Here is a 19,796-nt window from a genome sequence, read left to right on the forward strand (position 1 = left end):
CCTGAACACAATTCCAGTTTATATCCTTGAATGAAAGAGCTCTAAGGATCTTCTTTTAAAGTGAATCCTCTATTCTGTGAGCACCTAGGCAGGGCACAGAGCAATAGGAACAAGGTCCCTTACAGTGCTGGCCTCTGAGGTGAAATCCAGTGATGCTTTCCTGCCTCTAAAACATGGGGGATAAGTGTGTATACCAGGTCAGATTTACTGAATGCAAGCAAGGTTGCCACAATAGGAAGTACGCAGTGGCAGGCAGATGGGTAGATAACGGTATCTATTTTCTCAGGGGCTACTGGATTGGGTAGTTAGAACTTGTTTCTTTTGTGACAAATTCTCCTTTCTATTTTTAGGCTTGCCCCCATGGCTTTCTGGCATTTTAGCCAGCTCCTTCCCTTTCACCCACACACCCAATCACTACTTCGTCATCTCAGCAGGAGGGAAGGGACACTTTGATGAAGAGAACACAAACAGTTTACATATTTCGGGTATATACTATAATTTCTCCGATTTAGTCTGCCAAAAATTCAGTCTGTGCCGAAATGACACCCTTCCCCCAACCCATTCCATTCAGGACAACTGCAGAAGAATGTCAGGCTTTTCTGTCCTCTCATTCTCCGTGTCTTTCCTTCACATAATTCAGGAGGAATGTAAATCCGAGTCAAAACTGAATGGGAGGTACAAAGGAATCTATATTTTTGTCGAAAATAAGACAGCCCTTCAGTACAGGGAGGCAAAGTGGCACAGAAACCAAGTTGCACACCAAACTTTGCCTATGTAGATGATTTCCTATCTTTGATAGTTGCATGCAGAGGAATTTGTATGTTTTTCTCCTGGCCTTTCCCTGTGACACTCGATGCCCTCTAAAGATGGGGCCTGAACTTCCTATGTATCCTTTTCTCCTCCCATTGAACCAAATAGAACATGTAAGTGTTTGACAAATGATGAAAAATTACCGACAAATCATTTTGCTGTTCTGTAGATTGACTATATCAACAAAGAGAGAAATAAGGTAATTTCCAATCCATATACCAATTGAAATCTGTATATCTGGGCACCTCTTCAAACTTCTCTTTTCTGCGTGTCTTGGTAACCCTCATTTCCCTTTGCCAAGATTCCTCCTCTTTACAAATGTTCCTTTTCCTCCAGGTAATAATCAGGCAACAGACGCAATGCATCTCTACTTTTTATTCTTTACAACTCTTTAAATAGCCTATGCTTAGCAGAAGACCCCTGCCATTTAAAGCAATGTTTCTAGCATTCTTTACATACTGATAATTGCTTCTTATTGGAATGATGAATAATCAGTTCAATCAAACCTATATTCAATTTACCTCCCCAGTAAGACAGTCATTTAGGGGTAGGCTTCCCTCTTTCTTCCCTTTTCCTATTTAGAAAGTTTGTTTCTTTTAAGGTACATAGATGGTTTCCAGGTTCAATAGTAATCAAAAAAAAAAGAAGTCTGGGTCTCCTGCCTATGACTGGGCTGTCTTAGGGTCAAAGTACAGAATACAAACTAGACCTTTTGTTTCATAAGGGCAGGGGAAGTTGTGTCTTGCTCTGTCATCTGCTATGTCTGGCCCACAGTAGACACTCAACGATCATTTATTGGTTGAGTAAATAAATGCGAGGAATAAAAAATGAAGTAGTAAATCAAAGCACTACAGAAATTAAGCTGAGGTTACCAGGCCAGTTTTAGGAACATGGAATCAGAATTTTTAGAAGAGGGAAGCACAGGATTGCAGGAGTTGCAGTTACAAGAAAACTACTTAAAACCCTTCGATAGATGGATGTTTGTGCTGAGACCATCTTTTGATTAGATTGCTTCCTGCACAAGAAATACTGAATAAGAAAACCTATGTCTAGAAGTTTAATACTAACTGGAGCTCTGAGATATACTAGCAGTGGCTAGAATTTATTTCTGGCCTACTTTATGCCAGCACAGTTTGCAAACATTATCTTGATCGTCGCAACAACCCTACAAGGTGGCCATTAGTTTTCTTTATTTTCAGATAGAGAAAGTACAATCAGTAAAGTTAAATAGCCTAGCTAAGTCAGCTAGCTAAGTTTAGAATTTGGATTCAAATCAGATTATAAGTCTCGGTTCTTTCCCCTAACCACAATGCATCACACCAAATAAGCAACATGCCATAAACACCCAGATTCAACATATTTGTGGGTTTTTATAATTTTTTAATTTAAAAAAATGTCATTTTGTTTTGTTTTAGAGACAGGGTCTCATTTTGTTGCTGAGGTGTGATGAAAGCCTACTGTAGCCTTGAACTCCTGGGCTCAAGCGATCCTCCTGCCTCAGCCTGTTGTATTGCCAAGACTATAGGTGCATGCCACCACTACCAGTTAATTTTGTTCTCTTTTATTGGTAGAGATGAAGGTTTTGCTGTGCTGCCCAGGCTGGTCCCAAACTCCTGGACTCAAGTGATCCTCCTGCCTTGGCCTCTGCAAGTGCTGGGATTATAGCTGTAAGCCACTGGGCCCAGCCTTTAAAAATTTATTAATTGTGGTAAAATACCTACAACATAAAATTTACCCTCACAATCCATAAATGGACGCTTCAGTGTTAACCACATTCACATTGTTGTGTAACAGATCTCTAGAACTTTTTCATCTTGCAAAACTAAAACTCTATACCTATCAAATAACTATTTCCTCTACCCCTAGTCCCTGCCAACCACCATACTACTTTTTTTCCATGATTTTCACTACTCTAGGTGTCTCCCATAAGTGGAATCATACAGTATTTGTCCTTTTGTGACTGGCATATTTCACTCAGCATAATGTCCTCAAGGTTCATCAGTGCTGTATCATGCAACAAGATTTCCTTCTTTTTTAAGGGCTGAATAATATTCCATTGTATGTATATACCACATTTTAAAATTCATTCATCTGTCCGTGAACATTTGGGCTGCTTTTACCTCTTGCCTATTGCTGTATGAATGTGGTTATGCAAATATTTTGAGATCCTGCTTTCAATTATTTTGGACATATACCCAGAAGTGAGATTGCTGGATCATATGGTAGCTCTATTTTTAATTTTTTTTGAGGAAGCTCCACACTGTTTTCCATAGCAGTCACATCATTTTACATTTCTACCAGCAGTGCACAAGGGTAGACAGATTTGTTTTTAAATAGAATAACTTGCAGTTTTAGTATCAAACTGACCAAATATCTTAGCTTACAGTATCTTGAAAATTAAATGCAACAAAAACTCTAGACCTTTTAAAGCCAGGTACCATTTAACTGTGAATTAAGTATTTACAAATATAGATGGATGGCCATCCCATTTTAAAAAGAATAAAAGTAGCAATCATTTTCCAAGAGACTATAACAAATAGAACAAAAAATAAAGCTCATGTTGTATCAGTGCGAAGGTATTAGGAAAAGTGTTCCTACTTCCTGAATATAAGTAGAAGCAGGTACATAAGTTGCACACTTACCCTGGTTTTGGCATCGATTTTAGCTCCTCGATCGAGCAGTAGTTTTACCATATTTGCATTTCCTCTTTTTGATGCAACATGTAAAGGAGTGATGTCATTCTGAGAAGAAGAGGAAAAAAAAGTACAGATTTGATATTTTTGGTTTCAACAAAATGTTCCCTTCTAAACTTTCCCCAACATATCCCCGTTTTCCCCTCTTCTTTTCTACACATCCTTTATGAACAGTGTGCTTCCTAACACTTCTGACAGGAATTTTCTTCAGAAGGCAACTTTAAAAAGGATGAATTGTAAGGGAATCTGTGAGGCAGGGTCCAAGTTAATTTATTTCGGTCACTTGAGGTGACTGATGGTTGAGGTGAGAATTTGTGTTTTTTTGCTCAAAAAGCCTGCATTTTTAAGTCAATGTATTTTTCTATAAATGTGAGTGACACATACTGGCTAGTGAGTGGTTGACTAACAGGCTAATTAAGTCAGTACAGACTGAATTTAAAGGAGTGTCATATGACTTGGAGCCTTTCCCAGGTTCCGTTGGGAGCATCAGGTTGTCAAGGAGAGACAATAGGAACTCAAACTGGAAAATCTGTTACTTCTATACATAGTCACGTGACTTCCCATGTCCGTGGTGCTTAAATGTGTTTACAGGCATTTGCTAGCAGTCTCATGAAAACTGTAATTCTTATCTGACAAATATTTGAAGAATAGCCAGATTGTTAGGGTTATCTGAAATTCTAATTGTGTTCTCCTTGATTTCAGTGGAAGGCTACCATAGTTATTCTTCTCTCCAAGCATCTTACAGGCACTATGATTGTTTCCAGACTGTCAAGGAAACATATGCACACATTGAAAACAATTCCCTGATTTCTTGTTTTATTTTATTTTTTTTCTTTTTAAGTGACAGAGTCTCGCTATGTTGCTTAGGCTGGTCTCAAATTCCTGAGCTCAAATGATCCTCTTGCCTCAGCTTCCCAGAGTAGCTGGAACTACAGGTGTGCACCCCCATGCGTGGCTTATTCTTGTGTAGCAGCAATATGAGTTTAAGTTCTGTTGTTCACAAAGAATCAATTACATCATAAATGAACTAGGCTCACAGGGATTATTGATTTATAAGTTGATAACAGAAACAATATAGTAACTATCAAGTATTGATCACTTCCTACATGTCAGGGACTGTGCTAAACTCTTTACTATCTCATTTAATTCTCACAATCCTCATAATATCGTATATAATCTGAATTGCAATCCCCATTTTACACATGCAGAAACAATTGGCAGAACCAGGATTCAACTCTTCAACACTTAAACTTTTGAATGCATGATTTTAAAAACCACAATAATGAAAAATTCCAACATACACAAAGTTTGGGCAAAAAACCATAATGAATTTCAAGTGTTCCTTGCCCTGGTTCAGTAAACACCAACCTTTTGCCAATATTATTTCTTTTATGCTCCCTACGTTTTTTTTTTTTTTTTTTTCCTTTTTTATCCTGAAGGAGTTTAGGAAGAGGAGAAAGAAAAATCTTGGCATCATGTTATTTTACCCATAAATACTGCAATTTATCTCTAACAGATAAGGACATCTCAAAAAATTACAATACCATTATAATGAAGAAAGTAAAGATAATTCCTTTATGGCACTCAAGACCGCCTCCATGTTCAAATCCTCCCATTATCTCCAGCTATGTCCATGAGTCTGCTCAAGTTGGAAGGTCGACATATTGCACTAGGTTGAAAGTCCTTTAAGTCTTTCTTAATCTCCACAGCTCCTCTATCCCACCTTTTTCCCCGCTGCGTTTATTTATTTATGGAAGAAACTGGGTAATTTATTGTGTAGACTCTTCCACAGCCTGGATTTGACTGATTGAGTCCTCATGGGGAGTTAACATGTCCTTTTCTCCCTGTATTTTACATAAACTTTTCTAGTTAAATGCTTTTAATGGTTGTAGGGTTAGGGTTAGGTTTACAACCTTTCCACAGATGGAAAGGTTGCACGTTCTCTTTGCTCACTATTCTTAGATGCTAAAATATAAATCTTAAATGAAAGAAGAAAGAGATCCGAGGAAAACAAATTTCTCTTAGTAATGCTGGTGGAAAGGAAACAGACTAATATTGCTGTTCCCCAGGGGGTAGGTAAACTTTTTCTGCAAAGGGCCAGATGGCAAATATATTCTGTTTTGCAGGCCATACAGTCTCTTGTATCTACTGAACTCTGCCATTGTGGCATAAAAGCAGCCACAGGCACATGCAATATGTAAAGAAATGGGAGCGGTTGTGTTCCTAAAACTTTACTTACGAAAACAGGCAGTGGGCTGGATTTGGCCTGTAGGCAGTGGTTTGCTGACCCCTGCTCTAGGCCTACCAGCTTGCAGCTGCACAGCTTTCAACTGTGTATAACAGGTTACAAAAGAGGAACTGAAACTATAGGCTGTGCCATTGTGTACTCTGTGGTCTTTTTTGGTGTGGAGGACTATCTGCTGTGAGTGAAAGCTGGCAGAAGGAAATAAATTTCATGACGACTTTGAGATCTGCTTGCTTTTCTCTGTTTTCTGAGTACAAGTGTGTGTTGCTCTAGTGACCCAAGCGGCACAGTGGATGAGTTCTAGGGCTGAGACGGCAGGTGGAGGGTCAGATTGGGAATAAAGGAAACACCGACCAATAGGAGAGCTCACTGAGCCCCAAGTGGGATGTGACATGAAGCCCTCATCACTTCCCAGTGTGCGTAAGGGCTGGCATGCCATTTCCTTTTAAAACTGTGACCTCACTGGTTGAGAAAGACTTACTTAAACTTTACACGAACAGGCTAAGTTTAGTGAGAGGAAGAAATCTATTTCTAATTTCACTCTATTCCATATTTACGCACTCTCTCATACTGTGGATGTGGAGATGACAAAAAGGTGCCTTGAGTTTCTAATTCTCACATTTTCTCCACCTCTCCGGCCCTTCCTAGAGAAATACTTTATATTCTACAGCACTTAAACAGTGTTATAATTTCATTTTACCCTCACAACAATCCACTGAAATAGGATAAATATCATTAACCCCATGGGATAAAGAGAGGCACAGAACTGGTAATGTGCAGATTAAGAAACAGCTAATTAGAGGCAGAATCGGGATTAGAATTCGGGCTTCCAGACCCTCAGGCTGTGGTATTTTCAGGCAGGGTTCCGAAGACCTCTGTTTAAAAACCCTAGCTTCTCATCTCTGTCAAATGCAGCTGCCAATAAAATGCAAACACCTTTTATTCCTGAGTCACATCGTGGATGTGCCTGTGAAGTACAAACAAATCAAAATGAAAGTGGTACCTCAGGGCCACACAATGGACTACTCGTATTTTGATTCCTCAGCTAACCAATAAAAATGCATATGCCCTACTATGAGTAAGGCTATGTGTTGCATTTCCACTGCCTAAGCAAGCAACAGAATTATGCAATCCCAACATATCAAAGAAACTCAGTGATGTTAGAGCTAGAAGTCCTGCCTAAGAGAACCCTCGTTTGCTGCTGGTGAAATGTAAATTTGTACATTCTTGCTAGAATGCAATTTGGCAGTTTATATAAAGAGCCTTCAAATCTGTAACCATACATTAGGACACAGTTTGGCTGCTGTGGTGGAAAGGGCAGGAATGTGGAGAAAGACCCAGCCTTGAACCCAGGCACACACCCTAAAGACTGAGTCTGAGCCTACATGAAAGACCCCTGACTCCTAGCACCAACCTAGCACAGAGTAACAAGCAAGAGTAGTCAACTGCTGAGGTAAGGCAGGAGTGTGGGGGGACCTCCTCTGTGCTGCAGGTGTGCAGAGAAAGCAGAGGGTGGAGCACTAACACTAAGCAAAGTTCTCTGATGCCCCAGCCTCCACCCTAAGCAGAAGGCAAGATTCCACTAGAGGAATCTGAAGCCTGAAACAAAATGTAAACTCAGCTCAACTCCTGCCTAAACAGGCTCCACCTCTCACATTTGCAGCACAGAAGAAAAAGTATGAGTATGCTCAGTTCCAGGCCAAAATATTATTTAACTCAATCTCTCCCCTTCTACACACAATATCCAGTGTTCTATCTAGTAGGAACAACATGCATGAAAAGATAGGGAACTGCAGCAAAGACATGGGATTTTTAGCAAAGAGTCAAATGGAAAAATTGCAATATCAGAGTGAATTCCTTTTTTGGGCTCCTCAGTAGACTTCACACAGTTGAGGCAAGATCCACTGAACTCAAAGATATGTCAATTTAAGTTATTTAAAATAAAAACATGAAGGAGAAAAAGGAGTGAAAAAGAAAGTACAGAGCCTCCAAGAATTGTGGGATGATACAAAACAGCTAATGAGAGCTGTATAAGAAGAGACAGAATGAGACAGAAGACAAATTTGAAGAGGTAATGAATGGTCAAGAATTTTCTTGGAATAATGAAAGGCAGAAAAATACAAACCCAGGAAGCTCAGGAGACACCAAGCAAGATAAACAATAAACAAACTCTCCAACTAGACACAACAGTCAAATTGCCAAAAATGAAATATAAAGGGAAAATCTTGATGGTGGCCCGAGGAGAAAAGACACACCTCACACAGAGAACAAAGATAACAAGTAGAATGGACTCCTCATGAGAAATTATGCCATCCAGAAAAAAAGAAGTGACATCTTTAAATACTGACTGTCGAATAAGAATTATACACCAAATGAAAATACCTTTAAAAAATTCAAGGAGTAATAAAGACTTTTTAAGATAAACAAAAGCTAAGAGAATTCATCCTCAGCAGACCTAGAATACATAAAATGTTCAAAGTTCTTCAGACAGTAGGAATATGATAGTAAACAGAAACTTAGACCTGCACCAAGAAATGAAGGGCTCTGGAAATGGCAAAAAATGAAGGCAAATAAAAGAGACAACGGATGGTCCAAAGTAAAGACAAAAACAATGAATCATGGGGTTTCCAATATATGCAAAAGTAACTTGTATGACCACAATCACACATAGATGAAAAGGAGGAATTGGAACTATACTGTTGTCAGGCTCATACCATATTAGAAGGTATACTGTGATAATTTAATGACATGGAAAACATGGATATATTATTAAAGATATCAAACTATGACAAATAAGAGCAATTATTATACATATATATGCATTCTAAAATACACTGATCCAAATATATATATGTGTGTGTGAGAATACATATACATATATATATGTGTTTTTTTTTGTTTTTTGTTTTTTTGTTTTTTGAGATGGAGTTTCGCTCTTGCTGCCCAGGATGGAGTGCAATGGCATGATCTCAGCTCACCACAACCTCTGCCTCCCGGGTTCAAGCAATTCTCCTGCCTCAGCCTCCCTAGTAGCTGGAATTACAGGCATGTGCCACCACACCCAGCTAATTTTGCATTTTTAGTAGAGATAAGGTTTCTCTATGTTGGTCAGTCTGGTCTCAAACTCCCGACCTCAGGTGATCCACCCACCTTGGCCTCCCAAAGTGCTAGGATTATAGGGGTGAACCACCAAACCCGGCCAATCTTTTTTTTGAGACAGGGTCTTGCTCTGTTGCCCAGGCTGGAGTGCAGTGGTGTGATCTCGGCTCACTGCAACCTCCGTCTCCCAGGTTCAATTGATTCTGCCACCTCAGCCTCCCAAGTAGCTGGGATTACAGGTGCCTGCCACCATGCCCAAATGATATTTGTATTTTTAGTAGAGACGAGGTTTCATCATGTTGGCCAGGCTGGTCTTGGACTTCTGACCTCAAGTGATTGTCCACCTTGGCCTCTCAACATGGTGGGATTACAGGTATGAGCCACCACGCCTGGTGAGATATTAATCCAAATGTTAACAATTTCTTTCAGTAATGAGATTATAGATGACTTTTTGCTTCTTCATGCTTTTCTAAAAAATTTCTACCATGTATATTTGTACAGTGGAAAAATGGCTGTACTTTAATATTGCCTAATTTGCAGCCCACTACCACCATCTGTTTCAACTCTCATGTGGATCACCTGAGATCAGGAGTTCAAGACCAGCCTGGCCAACATGGTGAAACCCCGTCTCTACTAAAAAAAATACAAAAGTTAGCTGGGCGTTGTGGTGGGCGCCTATAATCTCAGCTACTCATGAGGCTAAGGCAGGGATTACATTCTTACATTCTATACTCTGAATGCCCCAGAGAGGTTTAACTTAGCCATTAACTTCTCTAATATGTAAACTTTGAAGGAACCTGGTAAACCTGAGGATATCCTGCACCTAAAAATATGACTAAATTTTAATGGCTAGAGTTAAAGATCTATTTGCACTTTGTGAGAAGAAGCATGAATTAACATTTGGATAAAAACAAATTCAACCTGGAGTTTTGAATTTGACCTGATTTAGTGCAAACAAAAAAGTAAATACTGTTGTAATTTTGTATATATCAGTTTCTTAATAGAATGTTTGTGCTTGTACCAAATAAATTTTTTCTTGTTCATTCAAAATGTTATAGAATACATTAGCATTTGGGAAGTTTCTGAAAGACCTCTGAGTTCATTCAGTCGAATCCCCTATATTACAGGTAGAAGAAACCAGGGAGCAGACTAAGTGATTTACATGGAGTTACAGAGCTTGGTGCTTGGCCAAGACCCCAGGTTTCCCAACTCCCAGGTACTACCTCTTCCATTTCACTAAACTCTTCGGGCTTATTTATAAACCGCTATTTTCATCACTAGCACAATAGCATCTTATTTAACTTAACTTTTCCATCAGATGATTCAAGGTGATATTTATTCACTCTAAAAAACTTAAGTATACATATAATTAACCGACAGTTTTTTTTTCTCTAGTATTTACTTCTCTTTAATCTTTTTTGAAAAATGGTGGACAAAGACAAAAAGGGAATCACGTATATACACAGATACATTTTATGAACAACTAAGGGAATTCGCTATACATACATTTATATAAAGCATTAATGAGACCTGGGTAAATATTCAGAAATTTGACTGAGCAAAATTACAGTACATAGCAAGTTTACTTCTCTCAAATTTCTAGGCCAATAAATTAATTAAGTGCCTAAGAAAATAACATGGATCACTGCTATATCCTCTAATGTGTGGATTTTTGTTCTTACGTATAATACCATTTCTAGCCCTTTTTTCTTTTGTAGTTTATTCACTTTCTTCTATGCGGATCTCCTTCCATCTCGATTTTCAGATAAGGTTTTTAGTCTGTAACCTATACTCCTTGAAACCCCCTACCACTGAAGTTAGGGGATAAAATTCCAATTTAGAATAGGTTTTGCCTTCTACTTTTAGGAAAAAGAGAAGCAAATCACCCAGAACAAACGAAGATCGCTTAGGATTTGTAAAAATCCAATATATTCCTTTACAAGTTCATCATACTGCTCTACAGTAATGTATGTGTACTGTATGTTACATTAGCTCATCTATTTTAGAATAACTCTTAAAAGATCATCTAACTCCAAAAATAAAGATGACTTTTTACAGGACTTCCTAAACTATAAAACTGGCTTAGAAATGTACCAAAAAATTTTAATAATGAATTGGGTGGGGAGAGAAATTCTATCCTGGTTATAACTTTATTTCAGTCCCATCCTTAGCATATGTCTAATGGGAAGCACATTTCATTGGGAATGAGAAGACAAGGCCCCACTCTCACTCTTCCACACCCACTTTCATGAGAGCCAATACTGAGAATGTGCCTTATCCTTAATGAACTTATTTCCTCATCTGTGCAGTGGGCACAATACCTCCACTGCCTCCATCACAGGGGTGTCAAGAGGAGACATGAGATAATTTGTGTTAAAAGAATGAAATTCACAGGTATTTCACATCTTTTGTTTCACTTAATAACACAAAAACCCTACAAAGAAGTACTATCGAATGTTTTTCTTTATTTTACAGATGAGGAAATCTTTAAAAATCTGAAAAATTTGATTTTTTGAAGACCCTAAAAATCAAAATACCTTGCCAAAGGTCACAAAGCTGCCATCAGTTGTCTGATCCAAAGTTCATATTTTTTTCGCTAGACCAGGTCATGCTGTCACCATACTTCGTAGTATACTAACATTTACTGATGTCTTACTATTAAAGCATTTCTGGAGCACCTAAGAGTGTGCTAAGAGAGGAAGGTTGCATTGTGGCAGAGCAGGACAGTGGTTAAGAGCTAGATTGCTTAGGTTCAAATTCCAGGCCTGCCCCATACTAGCTAATTAACCTTAGGTATGTTTACTTAAATTCTCTGTATCACAGATTTCTTATCTGTAAAATTAGACTAATAATAGTACTTACTCATATCATAGTTGCTATGGTTTGAATATGCCCCCCTAATTTTATATGTTAGAAACTTAATCCCCAAATTCATATGTTGATGGAATTTGTAGGTAGGGTCCTTGGCAGGGATTAATGATTAGATAAGATCATCAGGGTACAGACTCCACAATGGGACTGGTGGCTTTACAAGAAGAGGAGAAAGACCTGAGCTGGACATGCATACTCTTGTTCTCACCATATGATGTCCTCCACCATCTTAACAAGACCCTCACCAGATGCAGCCCCTCCGCCTTGGACTTCCCAGCCTCCAGAACTACAAGAAGTTTTTTCTTTATAAATTACTCAGTCTGTGGTATTCTGTTATAGCAACAAAAAATGGACTAAGACAATAGACTGTGATGAGGATAAATGAGTTAATAAGTGTAGAGTCTTAAGAATGGTGCTTGGCATTTAGTAAACACTATAACTATTAGGTGTTATTTTTATTACTTATTACACAGACATTTAGAAATGTATGAAATGACTGCATCTCACAAAGATATTATAAAATAATTTGGGTAGAAAGACACGGCGATCTAAAGTAAGCCTTGAACTATAAGGTACTAAATCAGGTGGATCTTATGAGGGATGCAAAAGGTCTTAGAGGAGAATCAGCTCAGAACAGGCTGTGTCTGTGAGCTATGCTGGGGTCAGGAGCAGCTGAGAGGAATGGGAAGCTCAGGCCAAGCTAGAGCTGATTTAAAATGATAGACATATGTGGTTTATAACATGATATATGTGATAGAATATGAGAGAAATATATGGGTACTGTTGATGTCAGGGACCTGGAAAAACAACTGCCTTTGCTGGGAAATGGTGGAATTGCTTGCTTATTTCTTCTTTCTCAGTGTTTCTGAAAAACCCAGCCAAATTTATTTCATGAAATAATCACCCAAACAGGAGCATGTCTGCAACTGCCCGAAGTGAAATCAGGGCCATTTTCTATATTACTTGTGATAAATGGGAAACTTTTCATTTAAATATGTAAAGGATGTATGTGAATTACTGGTGTCTCCCTCAACCCTCCATATTTCTTCTTTTCTTTAAAAATGTCTGGGAGAGGTTATCATTAAGGGAAGAGTTAAGTGGATGATATCACTCAAACTCTTGTAGATAACGAAAGATTAACTTATATAGCTTTTTAGTTTCATTCCTTGACATGTTCCCATTGAAGACAAATTCTAAAATAATTAAAGTTGAGATGGAATCCAGTATCTTCTGCTACTTCTTACCACTTGTCATAATTTTTGTGACAAGTTACTATTACGATTAAAAAATAAGTTAGTCAAAGTGGCGTAACGAATTGAAGATCAAGATTTCAGTGTGTGATTTACATTTAAAACCATACATTTTAAGATTTTTATGTTTTCTAATTCTATTCTCTTATACTTTAGCATTATTTCTAGTATATACAGAAACGGAACAATGATTAGTGAATAAGTTCACAGAGAAAGCACAGGAAATACATGGAAACAAAGGTTACTATCATCCTTGTTCACCCTATAAATATGTATCTTTTGAAAACTCTTTTAGCCTCTAAGGGAAGAGGTTGCATCTGCTAACTGTCCAGTACAGAACAGGTAATCAATAAATGTTTGATAAATTCTATTTAACAGTCATATAGGTTTTGATACAATGTAGAAAATTAGAGAACTGAATTTCTGTTCCCTTTAATTTTCTTTTTTTTTTTTTTTTAATTTATTTATTATTATTATACTTTAAGTTGTAGGGTACATGTGCATAACATGCAGGTTTGTTACATATGTATTAATTTTCTTAAGAGTATGAAAAGATATTTTTTCTGTAAGTTTTTATTATCTTCCACTGAAAGTTTTCTCTAATGGTTTATTTTTACAATGGCATTATTAAGATTGACATATCATAATTTTCACCATTTTAAAGTGTACAATTCAGTGATTTTTTTTAGTCTATTCACAAGGATCCGCAATCAGCAGCGGTATCTAATTCTAGCACATTTTCATCATTTTCAAAAAAGAATCCCATACCATTAGGTGGTCACTTCCCATTTCTCTGTCTCCCAAGCCCTTGTTAACTACTAACCTACTCGCTGTCTCTATGGATTTGCCCATTCAGGACCTTTCATAAAAATGAGATTATATAATGTGTAATCTTGCGTGACTGGCTTCTTTCACTTGGCATGTTTTCAAGGTTCATCCATATTGTAGTACTCATCAGTACTTTATTTCTTTTCATGAGGACGCCTAGTTTTTAAATTCCTTAAGAATCTCAGAAAACATATGCAAACAATGATAACTTCCAATGATAAGGATTTGAGATTTCAAGGATATACTCAAGAAAATTTCTAGTATTTGAATAGACTGATAAGAAAACACTCTAACCTTCCTAGGACACTATATGCAGGACATTTCTTTTTAAAAATTTGACTTAGATGACCTATTATTAGTGACACAAGTATAAAATAAACTCAGAAACTTCCTTCATACCATAGTGATCATTATTAAGATGACCACTAGGCCCGGCATGGTGGCTCACGCCTGAAATTATAGCACTTTGGGAGGCCGAGGCAGAGGATTACTTGAAGTCAAGAGTTCAAGACCAGCCTGGCCAACATGGAGAAACCGTATCTCTACTAAAAATAGAAAAATTAGCCAGGCACAGTGGTGTGTGCCTCTCATCCCAGCAACTTGGGAGGCTGAGGCACGAGAATTGCTTGACCCTGGGAGGCGGGGCTTGCAGTGAGCTGAGATTGTGCCACTGCACTCCAGCCTGGGTGACAGAGAGAAATCCTATCTCAAAAAAAAAAAAAAAAAAAAAAAAAAAAAAAAAAAAAAAAAAAAAAAAAAAAAAAAAAAAAAAAAAAAAAAAAAAGAAAGAAAGAAAGAAAAAGAAAAAAAAGATGACCACCATTGTCAGTAAGTTTTTTTTGTTTTTTTCCTCTTTCTTCATGAGACTTTAATTAAATGAAATAAGTCTTTTTAGACAAAGTCCTTTTCTCTTTTCCAGTTTTGCTAACTGTTTGCTTATTCTACACCAACTTTTCTCTGTATGCTTTCTGGATAAGGAGATTAAGTCCATAGTGGATTTGCTCAGACTGACACCGAAGATACTGACGCCAGTGACATTTCCTTAACCTCACTCCTCTCAGAGACACCAACTAATCCCATTTGATCAGACACCTGACAGTGCTGGCCTTCCCAGGAAGCAGCAGCAAATGCTTGGATGTTTGCTGTTTGTTGTGAAGTCAGGCTCTGAGTGTTGGGATCTGTTCTGCTCTAAATAACTCAAAAGCCTTATTTTCTTTTAAGGATAGTATGAGGCTGTTTATTGTTAATCCTGTCAGAGGGATCCCTTTGAATTAATAGAGATGGCTCATCAACAATTCAGATAAGGCACTGCCAGGTCTTCCTTTTGGTTCTCAAGTGATTTAGGGGAAAGGCACACCATGTTTAAAGATTCCCACACCTGCTTCTCCCCACGCACACCCTCAGCCAACACACACAATCCCAGGAGTTGCCAGAGGAGGAGAAAGACTAGGATGAAAGCTGATCTTGGATCTCCTCCCTTAATTACAAATTGTCTTCCACCTTTGCATGATTAGATGTTACAGGTGACTGGGTCTTTTTTGAGACAGAGTCTCACTCCGTCTCCCAGGCTGGGACAGTGTTGATAATCCCTTAATATAGCCTTGAATTTATTTTATGTCTTACATCTTACAAAACACATTTAGGTATGGTACATTTATTTAGGGATTCAAAAATGTATTTAATTCATCTCACAAGCCTGGCCCAGGCAGAGACCAAATCACCAACAGGAACACAAGACGCTGCTGTCAATTCTGGTTTTCTTGTGATGACCTTGGATTACGTCAAAGCCCAAATACACATTGCCTTTGATGTTACAATATTATTAACTACACAGTTTTTATTGTCTTACTTTACTGTATCTTAGCATTAGCTCCACTACTTTGTGTGGCTTTGTACAAGTTATAGAACTTCTTGTTTCCTAGTGTAAAATGGAAATCACATCCACACCTCATGAAATTATTATGAATAATAAATAAAATACTTGCTACTGTACCTGGCACCCCGTGATACATGAAAGCTATTAACTAAATTAGTTAGAATTTTGTGTTGTTTTTTCCACCTCATATTTCAGTGGGAGCTGAACAGAGCCTCAGGGTCTTCTGACCAACTGCTCTCTGGGGTGCTTCGCTGGGGGATGCTAGACACTTTCCGAGGAGCATCCCAGACCAACCATGGATTTCTGGGCCCTTCCTTCCCATCCTGGGACATCTCACGCTCCATTTCTTGGCTGTAAAGAGATGTTCAATCCAGCATGTCTGATGGGCGCATCACTGGCCTTTTGGTTGGGACACTATTATTTGTGTGAGACTGCCCCATTCATTGAAGGAGGCTAAGTCATCCTGGCCCTCTCTCATTACATGCCAACCACCACTGTGACAACCAAAAATTCCTCTACAAATTTCCAAATCTTTTAAGGCAGATGATCCTTTTTCCTCCATTGAAAACCAGTGGCTTTGGCCAGACTCCACAGAGGTCATCAGAAAGGAGAAGTGCATTATACTGGGGGCAACATGCTGCTCCTGTCCGTTCTTTCCTTTCTGTGACTGGAGTCAGCCACAGCCTGTAATTTCAGTTTCCTGATTTCCCCTTCATATGTGTCATAATTCACCTTAAACACTACTGCCATCATTCTACCCACTCAAAGACCTGCAATAAGTAACTCCCTCTGCCTGTAGGATCAAGGCCAGTGCCCACAGCCCAGGCTGGCATTCACTGAGCCTCTTCCCCACTGGGCTGGACTCTCATAATTCATCTCTAGTCTCATTTCACACCTGCATCTGCGCTTCAGCTTCCTTTTCTTGGAGCTAATCCCCATTTCTATATTTCCATCACAGCCTGGCTTTGCAACTTTTTCCTACCGATTATCAGTCCGTGCTGATCTTCTATCTGAATTTGTTTTCTTAGAACTTCTTGCTTAAGTTTGGAAGAGGGCCAGTAAATGATCATGCCTGTGTCCAAAGGGGCTGACACCTGTGCAACCCTTCAGTGCTATGAACCCTAACCCCTATACTCTAGGTACCCCTTTGCCCTTTCTGTATATTCTTCAAACCACCAGAGGAAGAAGAGCAATATGTTTTTCATTGCCATGGAAGAACTGCAGCGCTCAAGGAGGGGACCAGGGTTCATCTGAGCAGATCCAAATGCACTGTCTGATGACAAGGAGAGTAGACAAAGTGCTGGAACATTTAGCAGAGGATCAGTCTGGGGCATGGCAGCCCCTAGCTGTTATTTTCACTGAATGGGGGAAATAACAATTCTGTAGCTAATGAATAAATTCTCTTTTAAGGTGCAAATGAATAAAGTGAGCTTTGCCAACTCCTACCTTAATAGAACTTTATTTCACACAACTTCAAAATAGGATTTTTTAGGGTCATTTAAAAATGTTCTCAGAGCAACAACTCTAGAGCAGCACTCCAGGTGTCAGGGCACATATTCAAAGAGAAAAAGTGAAAAACCTTCCAATTTCTATGATTTATTTGATTGGCTTCCTTATCGTCTCAATGTCATTAATTAATGGTTTTTTAAAGGTTGACTTTCTCATACTGACAAACACCACCGCAAACAATGTAATTCATTCTGAGAAGCCACATCCCTTCTAGGTGTACTTTAGAGGGCTACCTTGGTGCCATTGACCTGACCTGCATCATGCTTTACATGGGAACGTGCCTTGCAGTGCCAGGATCCCCTCCTGGATGCAAGCAGTGACAACCACCATCATGTCTTGAGTTCCTGCCCATGTCTTGTGGGCCAGGCACTGTGTTAAGCAATTCCTGTGGATTGTTTCATTCAGTCATCACAATGAGAGCGCATTAGGTTCTATCCACTGGACACATTATATGGATGATTATGCTGAAACATAAACAACTTACCAAGAGCACCAGGATAAGCCACAAGGCCAGTGTGGGACTCAGCAGTCTGACAGTGTGGTTTACTTTACCACTGTCCCATACGTACTCTATTGTGAAAGGGGGAGGGAAGCTGAAGACTGCCTCCATTGCTGTCAGACAAGGTGCTTGGGCAGAGGGCAAGGGCCTGGGGTTGGCTGATGTCTCTCTCATTTGGCTAAAATAACTGTAGACCAGGTGATAAAGGGACTTGCCCTGGACCACCTCAGCGATCAATGATACAGCCAAGACCAGAGTCCAGGGTCCAGCACATGTTTCTCCCCTCACTCCACTGTCACTTAGAAATGGCACCTCTTCAGGTGAGGAACATAGATCCCACTCCACACAGGAAGATGTCAATGAAGTTCAAATATATAAATGGATATCAGATAAAAATACTTCTTTAAAAAATGTATGCAAGAGATTCTCCTTCGATATGGCATTCAGGAAAAGGCAGAAATGAGATTGCATGGCATAATTATAAGAGCAAATCTATGTAAACACGCATCTCCTCCATTCTGCCACCTCACAAAAACTTACTGGTTTTGTTACTCCTGAAATGTTAATATCACCATGGCAACAAGAATATATTTAATGCAATAGACACATGGCTACTTTCCCATAACTCATATTCCTTTGCTAAGGCTCTCAAATCCCCATTTTCATTCAGGAGGTTTACATAACCCTTAAAAGAAAGAAAAGAAGTCTTTGTCTTTAATGCTGTTGAGCCTATACTAGGAGATAAACCTATTAAAAAACATGTACCCATAAAAAAGAAATGTATGCGTGTGTGGTCTCTGTTGGGATGAACATTCAAATGCTAAAAAAAATTACTGCTGTAAGTGGTTTTTATTTTCTCACTTGTGATTTATCGTATTTTGTTTAAAGCATGATTTGTATAACGAGAGGAAAATACACAATCATCCCATGGTATCCATGGGGATTGGTTACAAGACTCCTGAGGATGCCAAAACCCATGGATGCTCAGGTCCCTTATATAAAACAGCATTTGCACATAACCTACACACACTCTCTGTACACTTTAAATGATCTCTAGATTTATAATGACCAATACAATGTAAAAGTCATGTAAATTGTTATTATACTGTTTTAAAATTTGTATTATTATTCTATGTTGTATTTTTTTTATTGTTTTTTTTTCCCCCCAAATATCTTCCATCCATGGTTGGTTAACACCATGGATGTGAAATCTAAGACTATGGAGGGCCAATTGTATTTTAAAGATATGTTTGCAAATGCATCACTACACAAACCAAAGTAGAGTCTCCAAAAGCCCTACACCCTTGAAAAGCCATCAGGAGTTTGCCATACTCTTACTGGAGCCAGGCTCCCCTCTTCTCCATGCTCCAGTAGCTGATGTCCTTTCTAGCATCTTCTGGTGGTCATTTTGGGCCTTCACAGCCCAGAGCCTGAGGCTCTGCTTAAAACACTCTTAATTAAAGAAAACTTGGCAACAGACTTTTGTACTAGGCTTAGCCCAATTAGCCTGGGCCTGTCTTCCAAGGTCATCTACAGTGCTGAATGCAACGTCTCCTTGCTGCTCAAATAAACTTGTCCCTCTGCCTCTGACATTCAACACTTAGGTTTGGTGCACTGGTCTAAAATTCTATTAGTATCCTGTGAATTTTTCCATTTCCCTTAATGTATCTGAGTTTAGTTTGGAAAGCAACTCCTAGACCAGGAGAGATTCAAGTTGAAGTAAAAGGAATTTTGATAGGCTAGGGAGAGGAAAGCAGGTTTGCATAGGTGCTGGGTGATCAGGAGTGGTGGACAGAAAGACCTAGAAGTGATTTATTCATTCATTTTTGAATTCAATAAATATATACTGAATCCTTCCCAGCACCAGGTACTGGGCTATACTCCAGGTATTCCAAAGTATGTAAGATGACACAGGCTTGTTCTTGGGGAATTCAAAGTCTGCATGTGACATGAAAAAACAGGATGTGGGAGAGTGCTATATTTTATTACATTTTTACTTTAGCCCTCATAAGATTGTTATATGTCAATAAGTGTAAAATGCCTAATAAAGACGCTGGATAATAAATTACAAGTTAAAAAATCATTATTACTATAAATCTCTCCTGCAGAAGAGAAG

The 19,796-nt window shown here is 38.7% G+C and overlaps 1 protein-coding gene across 33 annotated transcripts in view; it reads right to left on the reverse strand.

Moving 5' to 3' along the window:
- The window catches only part of ANK3 (ankyrin 3), a 704,392-nt gene that overhangs the window by 205,383 nt on the left and 479,213 nt on the right, over positions 1-19,796 (reverse strand). For all 33 annotated transcript variants that reach the window (XM_031652632.1, XM_031652636.1, XM_031652640.1 and 30 more), the window contains one exon: positions 3,453-3,551. In XM_031652632.1, coding sequence (XP_031508492.1) covers positions 3,453-3,551 — 99 coding nt within the window. The remainder of the gene's footprint in view (positions 1-3,452; positions 3,552-19,796) is intronic.

Source organism: Papio anubis, chromosome 11 (genome assembly GCF_008728515.1).
Source record: "Papio anubis isolate 15944 chromosome 11, Panubis1.0, whole genome shotgun sequence".
In the NCBI taxonomy this organism is placed as follows: domain Eukaryota; kingdom Metazoa; phylum Chordata; class Mammalia; order Primates; family Cercopithecidae; genus Papio; species Papio anubis.